A 16,455-nucleotide genomic window follows, 5' to 3' on the forward strand; every position below is an offset into this window, starting at 1 on the left:
TTGCTTTGTTTTGTTTTGTTTTTTACAACTTAAGTGAGTACTTGTTCCTTTTTTCCTTTTGTCCCTTATGAAGATCGTGTATCGAGTTACTGTTAGGTCCACGTTTAGATGTTAAAAAGCAGTACGTGCCACGTGTGGGCTTCTCAAACCTCGCTGTGCAGCAGGCCCCGGGAAGCTGGGGGCCGCCCTGGCTCTTCAGGGAGCTGGGGCCGCGCGGGGCTGCGCTCTGCGGACCGCTGGACGGAGGGCGGCTGCCACCTGCTGTTTGATGCTAGGACTGCAAGCCCCGAAGGGGGGGGGGGGCCCTTGGCGGGTCGAGGAGCCAGGGCCGTGCCAGCGACAGTACCACACTGCTTCCTGCCCTGCGGGCCACGTGGCGGGACGGTTTCACAGGCGACTAAGGAGGCTCAAAGGGATTAAGCAATAGTCAAGGTCACGTCTTCGCTCACCGGGTACTTTCTGAGGGGTGGTTATGAGCCTTGGGGATGAGGCTGTGAATCCAATCCCGGCCCCTAACCGAGGCAGGGCACCCGCCCAACAGGCCCGAAACCTGGGATGAGCCTTGGGGTCCCCCTGCCCAGAGAGAAGCCTCCCCCCTTGGGCCCTCTAGGAGCCAGACCCTCTTTCCGGGAGGCCGTCGTTACCTGAAACCAGAACGGGCTTCCCGGTGGAGGAGAACGAGACGGGAGTGCTTGTTGATATGGAGGGGTCTCCCCAGGCGCGGGTGATGGGCCCCCCACGCTCCTTACTGGGCTGGGGGTCTGCCGTGGGGACCAGAGAGGCAGTGGTGCTGTCAGGAGAGAAGGCGGAGACGGGCGGTTGAGCCCCAGTGGGAAGCGTGTGCTCAGGAATCACCCCCGGGGGCGCCAGCACAGGGCGGGCACACAGCCTCCAGAGTGACCCGTCACCTCGGCACACAGATCCAGCCCAGGCCCACCTCCACCTCCACCTCCACCTCCAGCCTGGCGGCCCCCAAAAGAGCCAGGGAGTCACCTGGTGGGCGCCGTGCTGTCGTCTGGGTTGATGCTGCACGCAGGGTGGGCCTCGGGGGGAGGCAGCTCACGGGGGGCAGCCCTCTCAGCCGTACCTGCAGGGACAGGGCTTAGAGTTGGTGTCAAGGAGCCCTGCCCAGCAGGACTGGTAACTTCCAGGGGCGCCTGGTGCTCAGTCGGGTAAGCGTCTGCCCTTGGCTCATGTCATGACCCCAGGGTCCTGGGATGGAGCCGTATCAGGCTCCCTGCTCAGTGGGGCGTTTGCTTCTCCCTCTCTCTGTCCTCTCCCTTCTCTCTCTCTTTCTCTCTCTCAAAATAAAATCTTAAAAAAAAAAAAAAAAAAAAAGGACAGGTAACTTCCAGGAGACAGCAGGGTGAGGCCAGGAGGACGCTGCAGCCCAGGAGACCCAGGCTGGTGTCCTGAGCCTCTTTCCTCCTTTCCCTCCCTTTCTTCTGTCCATGCAACAACTCTCTAACGAGCACCTATTATGTCCCGGGGACTGTGCCGGGAGCTGGGTCGTGGCACTAACTCAAAGAGACAGGATCTCTACCTACGTCAGAGGCTCACAGGCGTGGGAGGGCCCACAGACGAGACACAGGTGTCACACGAAGGCACGTGGGCTCCGTGTAACAGGGGGACCCACCTCGTCCGACTGGGCAGGCTTCCCTGAGGGGGTTGTCGCCGGGGTGTCTGGGGGGGCTATCTACGCAGAGGAAACAGAAGGCGGGGCGCCCCATAGGTTGGGGAGGGAGGAGACCGAGGGCCTGGGAGAGGCTGGTGAGCAGCCGTGTTAAAACATGTACACGACTGTCCACAGCAGTGTTCTTCACAGCAGCCAAAAAAGGGGAAACACCCAAATGTCCATCAACTGATAAATGGACAGACAATACCTGTACCAGAATATCACGTGGCAATAATGCTACCGTGTGCATGAGCCTCAAAAGTACGATGCACAGTGAAAGAAACCTGACACGGACACGTGTTCTGGAACTGTCCAGAAAAGGTTAATCTGGAGGGACAGAGAGTAGGATCGGTGCTTGTCTGGTGGGGACGCCAGTGGGGACTGACACAGGGACTGACCACTAAAGGCGTGAGGCTTCTCAGATCGTGGGGACGGGTTTACAACTCCGTAAATGTCTTTACAATCACTGAATTACACACGTAAAATTGGTACATTCTGTGGTCTGTCAAACATACTGCAATAAAGTTGTTCTTAAAAATTAGGCCTTCCTCCCCAAAGCAAGGATTTAATTAGCAAAGGGACGGGTCAGCGTGGTGGATCACGTCACGGTCCACCTCCTCAGCTGGGGAAGGCGTCTGTGTTCCCGCCTCACCGAAGCCCCGCGACTCGTAAGGTCCGGGGAGGGGAGGGCGCTCCGGGCAGCTGGCCGCCCCAGCGGTCCCAGATATAGGAGAAGCACTCAAAGCAAGCCGAAACCAACCCCGCGAACCCAGGCAAGACAGCAAGGCCCCCAGCGGAGCCCCGGGGGAGAGCTGAACCCTGAAACGTCCACGCGGCTTGTCACCCACTATCCCTGCGGCGAGAGCTGGCGGAGACACGCAGGTGTGTGGCTCAAAAGACCAAAGTGGAAAAGCTGCGCCTCATCTCCAGCCAACTGTGATCCTACAGGAAGGTGGCTTGGTGGCTCTAGACCTTCTGATTTTATCTCAAAGGGAAACCTGATAAGTACACGTAAATAAATGGACTTAAATACTATCTCCTGAGAGTTAAACACAGCCTTGATTTTTAACAAAATTCCTTTCTTTTGAAATCAACTTTATTAAGGCATAGTTTATATGGAAGAAAATGTCCCCTCTGTTGTACAGTCTGATGGGTTCTGGAGAATGTATCCTTCCAAGTAGCTCTACTTCCATTCAAGGTCTAGAACATTCTCGCCATCCCAGAAGGCTCCCTAGGGTCCTTCTGCCATAAATCCTCCTCCCACATTCAGGCAACCACTGGTCTGCTTTGTATCATTACAGATTAGTTTGCCTGTTTTAGGATCTCATGGATGGAATCAGGCAGTCTGTACTTTCCGGGGTCTGACTGCTTTCTCTCGGCTTCCTTCTCTCAGCACAGTATTTCTGAAGTCCACTTATGTGCGCGGAGCAGTCCTCCAGTGGAGAGAGGTTCCACCGTTTATTATCCGCTCACCAGCGGCTGGACGTCTGGGTCGTTTGCAGTCTGAAGCTACTACACGGCTAACGACAGCGCCTTGAATGTTCCCGCAGACCTGTGAGGACGTGTAACTTCATCGCCCTTGCGTACTTCGGAGGGGAAAGGCTGTGTCACTGTGCTGACCAGAGGGAATGTCTTTGAGATCCATTCAGAGACGGTCTTCTCTGATCTGACCCAGCTCCCTGTTTCTACAGATGGGAGAGAACCACAGAGCCAGAGCTGGAGCCAGAAGGCAGGGCTCCTGCGCACACTCCACCGGACCACGCCACCTCCTCCCCGGGCCGAGCACACTCCTGCAAGTTTATAATTAACTCCCTCCCTAGGGTCACGAAAACCGGCCCCGTCTGAAGTAGGTCACAGGCAACCACGTCCCTCTCCACCGTGTCCCTGGTGGCAGCACCCCTCCTCGGCTGTGGCACAAAGCAAATATCTCAGCCACACTCATTTCCCTTCTAAAAAGCTCTCGTGATGCTTCTCAGACTTTTCCTTAAACACTCTGAAGAGAAAGCGAAGCAAGGGTTAATTTCCTTCTTGGATTAGTAGGGTCCTGAGGAACTCTCCTCTTTCGGGGAGGGTCTCCGAATAGATGCTGTCTTTCCTCATGGTCACCAGACTATAACCTCACTTATTGAAGCCCGCAGGCTTTAGGCTACGAGGAAGATGATATGATTTGTCACAATAATTTCTATTTATTTGCAAATCAGTATTTGAATTACATTTAAGATGTCATTGTTGTCACTAAGAGTTGACTTGGAGGGGGCTGGAGGTGTTCTCAAGTTCCAACACACCACCTGCGGCTACTACCCCCGGGTAGCACCATGAGGAGAGAGCCCTCTGGCCTCTAAGGCAGCCTGTGTCTCAGCTCCCACAGGAACACCTGCTGCAAGCCAGCAACAGAACTGCAGGGGCGCCTGGCGGATCAGCTGGTTAAGCACCTGCCTTTGGCTCAGGTCATGATCCTGGAGTCCTGGAGTCCTCGGTTCCTGGGACCAAGCCCCGAGTTGGGCTTCCTGCTCAGCAGGGAGTTTACTTGTCCCTTCCCTTTGCCCCTCCTCCCCACCCCGACTTGTGCCCCCTTGCTATCCCTGTTTATTTGAGAGAGACAGAGAGAGAGAGAGAGCACGAGCATAAACAGGGGAAAGGCAGAGGGAGCAGTAGGCTGATACAGGACTCCATCCAGGACGCCGAGATTTCAGGGCCCCGAGATCATGACCTGAGCCGAAAGCAGAAAGCCACCCCGGTGCCCCAATAAACAAAATCTTAAAAAAAAAAAAAAAAAAAAAAAAAAAAAAGGACTGTCCTTCTCTCTAAGTGGAGAAGGTGGCCCCAGTGCTCCCTGGGTGCCTCTGGACCTCTGCATGTATCATACCTCCCCTTAGCCTTCCTTCCTTCCCTGGTTTAGTGACCCTCCCCTTTCCCTCCTCCTTTAAGTCTGGAGGTGAACAGAAGGTATTGTCTAGCCCCTACTTAGTCTGCCTGTGTTCTCTGGTAAGGGCCACTGAAAGAGGAAAAAAAAAAGAAAAAGAAAAAAAGAAAAAGAAACTACCCACTCTTAATCCCAACTTAGAACTAAAAAGGGTATTATTTACCAGACTGAAATACTTCTCTTTAAATCCAAACACCTAATCCTTGGGCCATGGGAATGACAATGGTCTTAGCATCAAGGTCAAAATGGGTTCTCTTTTTTGTGCATCCAGGAAGTGCTTAAAATCTGATGAAATTTTTATCTTCGTATTTGCAGTGTTAATTTCTTGTCAGCTTTTTATTTTCCCTAGAGTTTCCAATTGTGTTTCTTTTTCTTGCTGATAAAAAAACGATGTGCCTTCATATCATCAAGTTTCTCAAACGTACTACTCATGAAGTTCACTGCAATTCTTTCATTCATTCCTGCAGACGAGACAACTGACTGGAGCCCTCCTCCATTCATCTGTTCTTACCTGGCTCAATTGGTCTGCAATACAGCTGTCATTCTGGGACTTCTCTGCTCTCCTGGGATAGAGTCCCTGTTTTCCAGATTCAGGGCTTTTTTGTTTTTAGCCCCTCATTTAGCCAGATAACATCTTCAAGTAACTTTCTGAGAGAAGACACATGAGGGAAAATCTTTCTGCCCTTTTACGTCTGAAAATGTTTTGGGCTTTTTTCTGCTTTCAAACATAATTGTATCTTAATCAAATAGAAAATTCTAGGTTCACAACTAAGGAGTTGCTGATGTGGTCTGGTAGAGAGTACTCCAGGCTGGAACTCAGGATCCTCGTGGCCCAGCTCTAGCTCTGCCTGAATGATTCTCTCCATCTGTAAAACTAGGTGGTAAGGTCAGATCATAGGTAGTGGCAGGCTTTGAACTGGCCCTCAAAGACGTTCTGTGCGGCCAGCACCGTGACCATCTCCTGGGTATATACTCATGACAGACAAAAAGATACGTTTTACACAGAGTTGTACAAGAATTTTTGTGATTGCTTTATTCATAATAGCTCCAAACTGGAAATAACCCAAATGTCTGTCAACTAGAGAATAAACACATCTATTATGGTGTGGGTCACCTTCATTCATCCTGCTCTGCTTTTAGTAGGTCCTTTCGATCTGAAGTCTCATATTTTTCAGGTCAAGTATACAAGGAAAGTTGGGGCACTGCTGTGGGTACAAGGCCTGGAAGCCACAATGACCAGGTCAAGAGGACCATGAGAAATGAGAATGTAGAAGACCCAAGGCTTGGGGTACAGGGTGCGTGGAGGGAATTATGGCACTTCTGCTGACACAAGGCCTGGAGCACACCAGTGTCCCTACTGGGAGGGTCACACCAAGGTGATCACCAGATCCAGGCTGGGGCTGTGAGGCTGCCCAGGGACCGTCTACTCTGGGGCAGGGCACGACCAGATGGCCCCACGCATGTGTCCTGCTGACAGAGTGCACAGTAAGAGCAAGAAAAAGCAAATGCAGCCACAAGAAGCCTCCTTCCTGCAGTGGCTCCCCAGTGCCCTGGCACCGGCAAAGCTTAGCGTCATGTTCACTAGGGGAAACCGTGGAGAGTCCGGTCCTTTACTGCGCAGCCGGTGGCTGACGGTGAAGTGAGAGCTGAGAGGCAGTACCTGGTACCAAGCACACTTTCTAAAAGCCTTTTTCTGTCCTCTTCTCTTACGGTCTCTTTTTCACAGCATTCTGTTCTCTCTGCCACGGATGCAGCAAGTTCTTGAATTTTTCTGTGGAAGCTAATTTAAATTTTTAGACTTCTATTCCTATTTCTAATGCAATTTCTATTGCTTCATTCATAGTCAGTTTTCCTGTTAATGTGTCTTGCTATTCTTTTTCACGCTGCTGGTTTTCCTTGTCAGTCTGAAGAACTTTACTGCTCACTCATACTTACTTAGAAAGGAGTGTGAATATTCCAGTAGCTGGTGGGGTCTCTTCCGCTGTGGTGGTAGCATGTCCTTTCCACAGCGGGTCTCTTCCCCGAGGAGGAGGTCCACCTGGGAGACTCGGCCCGTGGTGGGGAGCGTGGGCTGGCACTTCAGGGGGACTTAGCAGGGGTAGCCTATCAACAGGCTGTACCCCCCAAATACACAACCCAAGAGGCCTTTACACCACGGTGGCAGCACCGCACCAGCAGCCCTATGTTTCTCCAGATACTCCTTCAGCGTCTGCAGCCAAGGAGTTGATGATTTTCACCAGAGGATGAAAACCCAGGCACCATCTGTTCACACTGGTCGGTGTCTGTGGAATACCATTGTCCCGAGTATTCAGTTCTTATTTTCAAGATGAAGCTGCAGCGCACTGCACTTTTCAGTTCTCCGCTTCGCTCCCATCCTTCAGTTCACTGCCTGCCCTGAGCTCAGAGCTTCTGTGGGGTCTTAAGAGCAAGTTACCGCTTACTTTTCCTGCAGCATTCGTGGAGCAAATTCCAGGGGCAGCTTCCTTCTGATTTCATTTGTCACCACCCTTCCATCTGTGCTCCACCTTCTAGAAATTTGTTGAAATCTCTTGTGTGCTGATTAGCCTCTCCCCCCACTCCCCCACCATCAAGAGTTTGTATTTTTCTGCACTCTGGCATGTGTCTACCACCTTATTTTGTTTTCTCTTGTTGCCTTTTTTAAAGTAAGTTCTATGCCCAAATGGGGTTCAAACTCCCAACCCTGAGATCATGAGTCACAGGCTCTACTGAGTCAGCCAGGCATCTCAAATGTCTACCGCCTTGAGTTGGAGCCATCTTCAAAAATTTCATATTGCTCTATCTTGAGTCAACGAAATGGCCTTTCAAACAAGTCAAGATTTTACTAGGCCAACAATTTCAGAAGGAAGAATTTTTAAAAAAATTATCAGAATCTCTTACCAAAATGCCAAACCTAGATTTCTTTTAAGTTTATTTGTATTTTTTAGTAACCTCAACGTGGGGGTTAAACTCACAACCCCAAGATCAAGCATTACATGCTCTTCAAACTGAGCCAGCCAGGCACCCCCCCCACCCCCCCGCCAACCGATCTAGATTTTATTCCACTTACCTGATCTAACGATTAAAACAAAACCAAGGCCCGAACCTAACCTATAGTAACAGCTAGGGCTGAAGATCATTTGCCCAGTTGGGGGTGCAGAGAAGTTCAGCTACAGGAGTACTGGCTTCAGCCCCTTGGTTGGAGGTGCAGAAAGCTTACCCTGGGGTTTGGTGACCATCCCTGGTGGGCAGACGGGGTGGGTGATACAGCGGGCACAGGAGTTGGTGGCTGAGGTGGCACAGAACATGCCAGGCCGACATTCACAGACGCGAGAGGAGTTCCATGTGCAAGGAGTCTTCTCCACCAGGTCATCTAAGGGACAGAGAAGGGTCATGAGGAAGGATCTGAAATGACAAGGTCAGGGGGTCCAGAGAACCCCCAGGAGGGCAGAGACGCATTTGCCCAGAAGCAAACACACATGTGACTATTCTGTTGAGCAGTTGGCATGCTCAGAACAGGCCGAGTGAAAGAAGCCAAAAAAAAAAAAAAAAGCATACTATATGATAATACTGATAGAAAATGCTAAGAAGTGCAAACACTTCCACAGTGACAGAAAGCAGAATGATTGCCTGGGAATGGAGGCAGGGTGTGCACACCGGTGGGAGAGATGATAAGGAACACAAGCAAACTTTCTGGGGAGATCATTCATCATTTTCCTTGATTGTGGTGATGGTTTCACAGCTGCATACGTCAAAATGTACCACGTGGCACACTTTTCACATGTGCATTGCACTGCACGGCAATCATACTGCATTAAACGTGTTAAAAGAAAATAATCCAGAGGGCAGGGTGAGCGGGCATGGGTAAAGATGAAGCCACACTGACCATGACTTGATAATTCTTCAAAACTGGGTGAAGTCCATGACCATTCCTGATTCTACTTCTGAATTTGTTTGAAATTTTCAATAATGGGGCTCCTGGTGGCTCAGTCCGTTAAATGTCTGACTTTGGCTCAGGTCCTGGAATCGAGTCCCATATCGGGCTCTCTGCTCAGTGGGGAGTCTGCTTCTCCCCTGCCCCTCACCCCATTCGTGCTCGCTCTCTCAAATGAATAAAATCTTATAAAAAAAAAAGAAATTTCCAATGATAAAAAGGGTTTTTTTCCCCTAAATAAAAGAAGTATTAGAGATTTTATTTTAAAAAGTGCATTACTGAAGTAATGCACTTACATGTGCTTGGGAATATTTTATGTGCTCTAAATAGGTGAAAAATAGAGTCACCACGTTAGTAGATTAGACAAATGTGACTTGCTCAGGAAGACTTCTCTCAGCAGGATACTTAAGAGACCTCAAACGGTAAAGGACCTCACAGGTCCTCTTCCTGAAACCTCCAGAGTGTGTGGAACCTGGGGAGGATTTGGGGAATTTGTGTGGAGGGCAAGAGTGAGGTCAACAGTGAGAGAGAGGACGTGGGACAGTGACAGCTATTATCAGGATTATAGCTAGTAATATCATCAAGTGTGCGCAGGGCAGTACTAATACCACGGAATGGGGAGGACACCCGCATGGATCAGTCAGTTAAGCAGCTGACCCTCGGTTTCAGCTCAGGTCATGATCTCAGGGACATGGTGGGATCAAGCCCCATGTGGGGGCTCTGCGCTCAGTAGGGAGCCTGCTTGAGATGCTCTCCCTCTCCTCCTCCTTCCCCCACTCCACGTGCGTGCACACACACACACTCTCTCTCTAAATAAATAAATAAAAATTAGTAAAAATGTCTTGAGAGCAAGCCAGGCGGTAGCAATACCACCAAGTGCATGAGGTACCATTCTTAGCCCTCTGCCCCGATTAACCTAGTTTAACCTATTTATTTATTTTTAAAATATTTTATTTATTTATTCATAGAGACACAGCTAGAGAGAGAGAGGCAGAGACACGGGCAGAGGGAGAAGCAGGCTCCATGCAGGGAGCCTGATGTGGGACTCGATCCCGGGTCTCCAGGATCATGCCCTGGGCTGCAGGCAGCGCCAAACTACTGCGCCACCGGGGCTGCCCTAGTTTAACCTATTTAATTCCTACAACAGCTCTCTGAGAGAATGCTATTACCATGCCCATTGCAGATGAAGAAACTGAGGCACAGAGACATTAAGAAACGTGTTTGTGTTTCTAAGCTGCAAACTGGTAAAGCCAAACCGAAGCTCCTGGGCTCCAGAGTCTGCTCTCACCCCCGTAGCCTACCGACTGCTGCGCAGGACTTTCGCCCTTTCAGCTGAAGGACTTCTCGGACCCAGAGCCACCTCTTGTGTCTCTATCTGACCTGGTGGCTACGACAGACTGCATTTTTTCCAAAAATGGCCAGAACAGCATTTCCAGCCCCGTGTGCTCTTCCAGACCTCTGCCACTTGCCCGTCGAGAAGCCTGATTCCTCGCCTTCCACGGACTCTGGTGGGGTTCGTGACTGCCTCAAGAGGCGCAAACTGGCACAAGTCACACCGTGTGACTTCAGAGGCAGGTTCAGAGAAGGGACAGGGCTTGTCTGCACCCCCGTCCCATCCTTGGGGTCCAGCGCCAGGCCTTGGGGAGGCCCCACGTGAGCCACACAGAGGCCGACACGGAGAGCAACTGAGGCCCCCGCAGCAGCAGGCATCAGCCCCGGCCCCATGAATGGAAATGCTTTCAGAGGATTCCCACCTCCGTCTTCACATTTTCCAGCTGAAACCCCAGACCCGTGGAGCAGAGAGCAGCCGCCCCACAGCACCGCATCTGGACTCTGACCCGTGGAACCCTTCAGTACAGTGAATGGCTTGTTTCTCGCCACCAAGTTTTAGACAACTTGCTACGTGGCTTAGTACCTGGAACGGTGGCCCCCAGTGACAACGAGCAGTGTTCTTTCTCTGGCCTCGACTTCAGCCAGGAGGAGAAAGCAACCTTGGACGAGGACACGTAGTCCCGGTTCCCCTCTCTGGTGGCCTCTGTGAGCGGGCTGGGACTGCGACCAGCCAGGGCCGTCGGGGCCTGGCAGCTTCCCCTGCCCTGCGTGGCCCTCACAGACGTCACGGGGCGGCTGGTGGTGCTGTGAGGCTGTGGTGAGCTGGCCGCGTACACGGCAGTCACCCGGTAAGTGCCTGTCTACAGCACGCTCTAGGGGACAGTGCAGTGCGACCAAAGCCCAGAACCTCCACATTTAAACTCCAGCCCTGCTGCTCTCCAGGCCTCGTGGCCTGTGTGAGGCCTCCCGTTCCCCTCTGTACAATGGGGATAATCGTAACCTACGCACCCCAAGACAGCTATGCAGAACAGTGAGACCAATTTGGAACGGGTAGATGGTAACGAAGGTTTCCTTGCAAGAGTGAGCAAATGGAGGTCTCTGAGAGGCGGTCACCACCATCAAAGCCCCGCAGTCGACAGTGGGACTCAGTAAAGGCCAACTGCTCAGAGACATCAGTGAGGCGAGCTAGGCTCCTGAGGGCTGTGCAGCCCCAGGACGAACTCGGGGTTCCCCACCCCAGATCCTCAGCCAAGAACCTCTGCTCCCAGGAAGCTGCCCCTGGACGGGAACCCCAGGCCCTCACCTCCAGAGCAGCTCACACAGGCCTTGCAGCGGCCGTCCCGGTCCAGGTAGTAGTCAGGCTCGCACTGCTTCCCGCAGTCGGAGGACCCCTGTGGGCACAGCTGCTGCGCAGTCAGCCCTGGGAAAGGAAGCAGAGAAGCTCCAGGCCAGGCCGCCAGCCCACCTCCACAGCCACTCGCCATCCCCCAGCTCCATGGCCGGCTCCCGAACTCCACACATGTTGCATCAATCTCTCAAAGTCCTGAGCTCAGAGAGGGAAGGAATGTGCCTAAAACCACAGAGGACAAGAGCACTAACTGCCCCCGATTTCAGTCTCTTCCCTCTGCGGCCGGCGCGGCCACTATGCCCTCTCCCCGGCCTCACTGCTATGTCAAAACCCGGGGTGGGGGCAATTTCCCTCTGAGATCAGCCGTGAGGCGAGGATGCCTACTGGCCCCAACGTCTGCTTGGGGTGGCACCAGGGGACCAGGCAACGCGGGAAGGCAAGGAAAAGAGTGAGAGTAGCGGGGCCCGGAGAGGAAGACGTCAGGCTCTCATGGATAGACGGCGTCGTTAGGTACACAGACAACCCAAAAGAATCTGCGGATCTGTTATTAGGACTAACAAGGGAAGTTAGCAAGGTGCTTGGATGTAATGCTATCACATCAAAATCAACTGAGCGTCTACATGTTTGGGCTGAACCATAGGAAGCTGCTACCCTGACAGGTGAGGCGGCCACACACTGGCTGTTCACGTGGTTCAAAACAAGACCAACAACGAAGAGTTAGAACACGAAACACCGAAGGAAGAATACCATTCCCATCATCATCAGAAACACTGCCACAAAGCTATAACTCTCTCTACACAGGAAATAGCACAATGTTACTGGGAGAAGAAGTTCAAGCGGGCCTGAGCAAAAATAAATACATAAAAATAAAGGAGATCTAAAGAAACGTAGGGCTTTCCCACATACTGGATGCTGTAAAGATACGGATTCTCTCTAAACAGATCTACAGATTTGATGCAATCCCAATCAAAATCCCAAAAGAATGTTTTATGGAATATGAAAAGCTGATTCTAAAGTGGATGTAGAAATGCAAATAACCAGGATGCCCAGGTGGCTCAGGGGTGGAGCGTCTGCCTTCTGTTCAGGGCGTGACCCAGGGTCCCGGGATCGAGTCCCACATCAGGCTCCTGCATGGAGCCTGCTTCTCCCTCTGCCTGTGTCTCTGCCTCTCTCTGTGTATGTCTCCCATGAATAAATACAATCTTTAAAAAAAAAAAAAAAAAGAAAGAAATGCAGATGACCAGGAAGAGTCAGTCCCATGTTGAAGAACAAAAGTGCAGAAGTTGTTCAACCATCCATTGTGACTTAAGGAAAAACTACAGGATTGGAGACAGGATGGCATCCACACGGACTAGATGAAAGACCAACGCAACAGAACATCAAGCCCAGGATCAGACCCAGGCACCTACACACCTTTGGCTCACCACAAAAATGGCATGTAAAACAGTGGGGAAAGGACAGTTTGATAAAAGGTGCTGGTTCGACTGGACATCCAGGTGGACACTTTCAACACGGCCGCTGCTTCACGCTGCACACGAAAGCCAAGGCGGACAGCGGATCTAAGCGTGAAACGCAAAATGGTAATGATTCTAGAAAAGAAGTGCAGATGTCTTTGACACTTGAGTGGAGGAAAAGATATAAAGCAGTCCATAAAAAGCACCGGCCACAAAGAGAGAGATGGATCTGTGTAACTATATTAAAATTTTTTAAGATTTTATTTATTTATTTGAGAGAGAACGAGCGTGCACGCGCGAAGGCGGGGGACAGAGGGAGAGGGAGAAGCAGACTCCACACTGAGCAAGGAGCCCGGTGCACGACTGGATCCCAGGACCCTGAAATCATGACCTGAGCTGAAGGCAGATGCTTAACCGACCGAGCCCCCCAGGCCCAGTGACCACGTTAAAATTAAGAGCATCTCTTTAGGGGCACCTGGGTGGCTCAGTGAGCTGAGCGCCGGACCCCTGATGTCAGCTCAGATGGAGAATTCTCTCCCAGTCCCCTCGCTCACACATGTGCACACATGCTCTCTCTCAGATAAATAAATTTTTAAAACAAATAAAAAAACATCTCTTTAGCAAAGACACCATAAAGGGAACAGGAAGGCAAGCCACCAGGTGGAAGGAGGGCTTCTGGACTCCGCTACAGGAGGAAGGGCTCAAACCCAGCATCCTAAGAAGTCTTAATAAGAAGTCAACTAAGAACACAAACCCCAGAGAAATGAAAGCACACAGTAACACAAAGACTTGTTTTTTCATTATTCATTACAGCCAAAAAAGAGGAAACCACCCAAATATCCAAAAAGTACTAAACAATGTGTGGTATCCCCCACCACGGAAGGCTACTCAGTAACAAACAGGAGTGAAGGGGGGGCCCGTCCGTCGTCGAGGGACGCAGGAGGACGTCAAACCGACACCTGCTCCCTTGCAGGCACCTCAGCGTCCGGCACGCAGGCGGCCGTGGAACGAATGACCTCTTCCATTATCTACTCTGGCCCTCAAAGCCTTCAGCCCCAAGAGACCTCGAGACCCTCTCCTCCCCGGACCAAGAAAGACCGCAGTCCAGAGCCCCCTGCCCAGATGCCACACGCAGGTCACCCACCGAGACACTGTTGCCCTGGGAAGCAACCACCGCTCCCCTGGAGAACTTACCTAGGTCTGGACGGGGCTTCTGCGCAGAGGGAGAGGTGGTGGCCCTCGCCACTTTGGGATCATCTTCCGGGGTGAGGGGAGCACCCCCTCCAAGAAGCGTGGTCCTGGCCCTGGAGCTTGCTGAGGAAGTCAGGAGAGGCCTGGCCTGCGGGGGGGTGCTGCTGGGAAAGAAGCCAGAAATGGCACCGCCAATTCTCCGGAGGGGCAAAGGGAAGTCTGTGCCCAAGGACAACCATTTCTGCAGAGAAAAGGTCCCCAGCCCTCTGCCCACAGCCTCTGGCAGCCCCACCGTCAGCTCCTGGGAGCAAGGCCTATTTTCTAGGCCCTTCTCATATGTGCTCAGGGAAGACTGGGTGCACGGTGGCGCCTCGAGGGGCTTATGGGCTTGACAGAGAGGTGCCCTGAGGTCCCGACACCCCGGGCTGCAGCCCACCCACACCACAGCCAGCTGGGCTCTGGGGACCCCGTGGGCCGGGGCAGCCCCACGCCATGCTCAGCAGGACGGGAGAGGGCCGGGAGTCACCTGGTGGGGGCCTGGCAGGCTTCAGGGCTGGTGCTGCAGTCAGGGCTGGTCGCTGGGGCAGGCGGCTCACAGACAGTGTCCCTCTCTGCCGTGCCTGCAGGGGAGGCAGCAACGTGGGACAGACGGCACCGAGGAGCCTGAGACTCGCCGAGGAGACGCTAGGAATCGATCTTACCACCCTAACCCAGAGTTTGGAATGAGGTGCTTGGAACACGCGGTGGCCACTCGACGTTTGGGGGTGCCCACCTGACCTGCCCAGTGTCCCTTCCCCATTAGGGTAAAGCCTCCCGATTCCTCCTGGGAACAGTCTCTCCAATCTCCGCATCTGTGTTCAGACTCGAATCCCTCCCACAGACCAGCCTGGACCAATCAATCCATTTGATTCCCCTGACGCTGATGAATGGGCTCATGACCCAAGGCATGCCCATGAGGTACAATGCCAAGGTTCTGGTTTTGGTTGTGGAAAATGTAAGAAGGAGAAGCCGTCCTTCCACTTGGGTTGGGAGGGAAGCAAGCCGGGAGCTGCTGGTAGGTATCTTACGGACACCTACACTGAGGGAGCAGAGAGGAGAAACGGGAAACGACAGAGCTCCTGGATCCAGCCGTGCCTGACACTCCCCAGAGCTAGGCCAGACTTTGCCACTACATGAACCAAAAAAATCCAAGGTTTCTGTTACAAGCAGCCCCAAGATTCCCGAAGGATACTGGGTGCCAGCAGAGTAAAGAGGAAAACACACAGCACTTCCCATCACGTGGATCGGAGTTTGCCGGCCACCTCTCACGTCCTCGCTGCGCCCATCACAGTGCGCGCTATACGGTAAATGCCTAACAAGAAGCGCGTCCTTTTCCCCAACTAGACTCCTGACTCATCGCTGAGGAAAGCGTCCCGTGTGGGATTATGATCTGAAGGTTTCGGTGGAGGCGGCGTGGGCAACGCGGATGTGTCTCGTGCTTCTGCATGTGGCAGGATGACATCCAAGCCCGGCTCGGACACTCCCTGCTCCTGGTCCTGAGCAGCGTCCCGCCATCCTGGACCTCAACTTCCTCAGCTGTAGCAGCTACTTCGGCCTGCCTGACGGAGTTCTGAGAACTTCAGGAGACGACACCTAACGGCAGCTCTGCACGCGGCTGAGCTCGGGGCTGACTGTCGCGCAGAAACCACTTCCCCTGGCCCAGCCGGAGCGCGGCCCCGTGGGGGCAGCCGGGAGCCCACGAGCTGGCCAGCCGCGCTGTCCCAGAGAAGTGTCTGATGGGAACCGCACACGTCCTCTGAAACCTCCTACTAACCGTTATTTTAAAACGTAAAGAGAAACACGTGACGTTAATTCGCTTAGCCCGCTACGTCTAAAATATGTCAGGAGATGAGCCATGTAAAAGTCCTTAACCGGCTGCTTCACAGTTCGGTACACTAAGCGTTGGACATCTGGGCACATTCCACCTGACCGCGCATCTCAATGCAACCGGCCTCCTCCACACGCTCCACGGCCGCGTGGGACCAGTGGTACCGCAGGGTGGGGGGCAGCCCGGGGCCGGGGCTCTGGTGCCACCCTGGGGCAGCCGCGGGAACGCCAGCCCAAGGGCGAGCCCCCCGCGGCGGCTGGAACAGAACTCCAGCCGCGTCCCACAGACGCACGGGCTCCCGGGGACAACTTCCCATTCTAGACGGAGCCCGAAGCCCAGGCTGGGCGCCCGCCCCACGCGTGCCAGGGGCCCAGAGCCCAGGTGGCTGATGCCCCGCCTGCGCCTGGCAGGAAGCGCGCTCCTGCACGGCCCTCAGCTGAGCGGTCTGTGACCCCGGGCACGGGACCCGATCTGCGCCCCCCACCCCAGCACTGGTCTGTCGGGCCCCAGGCCCTTCCACGAATACCTCTGCGGAGCAGACTGTGCCTGGCCTCCGGGGAGGTGGCACGGGGGTGACCGGGGGCCCAGCGGGCCCAGCCCTCGCGAAGCTACGGTGCGGGGAGGGAAGCCACACCGACCCAGCCGAGAGCCACAAACGGTCGGACCCGTGTTTGCGAGGGGCACGGAGGGACAAAACGTCGCGGAGCAGTCGCGCCCCGTGACCAGGCACAGGA

The 16,455-nt window shown here is 53.3% G+C and overlaps 1 protein-coding gene and 1 long non-coding RNA gene across 7 annotated transcripts in view; one reads left to right on the forward strand and one right to left on the reverse strand.

The window, feature by feature from the left end:
• Positions 1-16,455, reverse strand: part of TNFRSF8 (TNF receptor superfamily member 8) — a 46,400-nt gene that overhangs the window by 15,650 nt on the left and 14,295 nt on the right. For 5 of the 6 annotated variants that reach the window (XM_072828325.1, XM_072828321.1, XM_072828323.1 and 2 more), the window contains 6 exons: positions 14,381-14,474; positions 13,858-14,018; positions 11,165-11,281; positions 7,816-7,968; positions 994-1,087; positions 645-790 (listed from right to left, as the gene is read on the reverse strand). In XM_072828325.1, coding sequence (XP_072684426.1) covers positions 645-790; positions 994-1,087; positions 7,816-7,968; positions 11,165-11,281; positions 13,858-14,018; positions 14,381-14,474 — 765 coding nt within the window. The remainder of the gene's footprint in view (positions 1-644; positions 791-993; positions 1,088-7,815; positions 7,969-11,164; positions 11,282-13,857; positions 14,019-14,380; positions 14,475-16,455) is intronic. The other variant, XM_072828320.1, reaches the window with a different exon arrangement.
• On the forward strand, positions 82-5,717 carry LOC140634429 (uncharacterized). Its single transcript, XR_012031938.1, has 2 exons — positions 82-452; positions 3,069-5,717. It is a non-coding gene; the product is annotated as an uncharacterized lncRNA (long non-coding RNA).

The sequence above is a fragment of the Canis lupus genome, chromosome 5, assembly GCF_048164855.1.
Source record: "Canis lupus baileyi chromosome 5, mCanLup2.hap1, whole genome shotgun sequence".
NCBI lineage: Eukaryota > Metazoa > Chordata > Mammalia > Carnivora > Canidae > Canis > Canis lupus.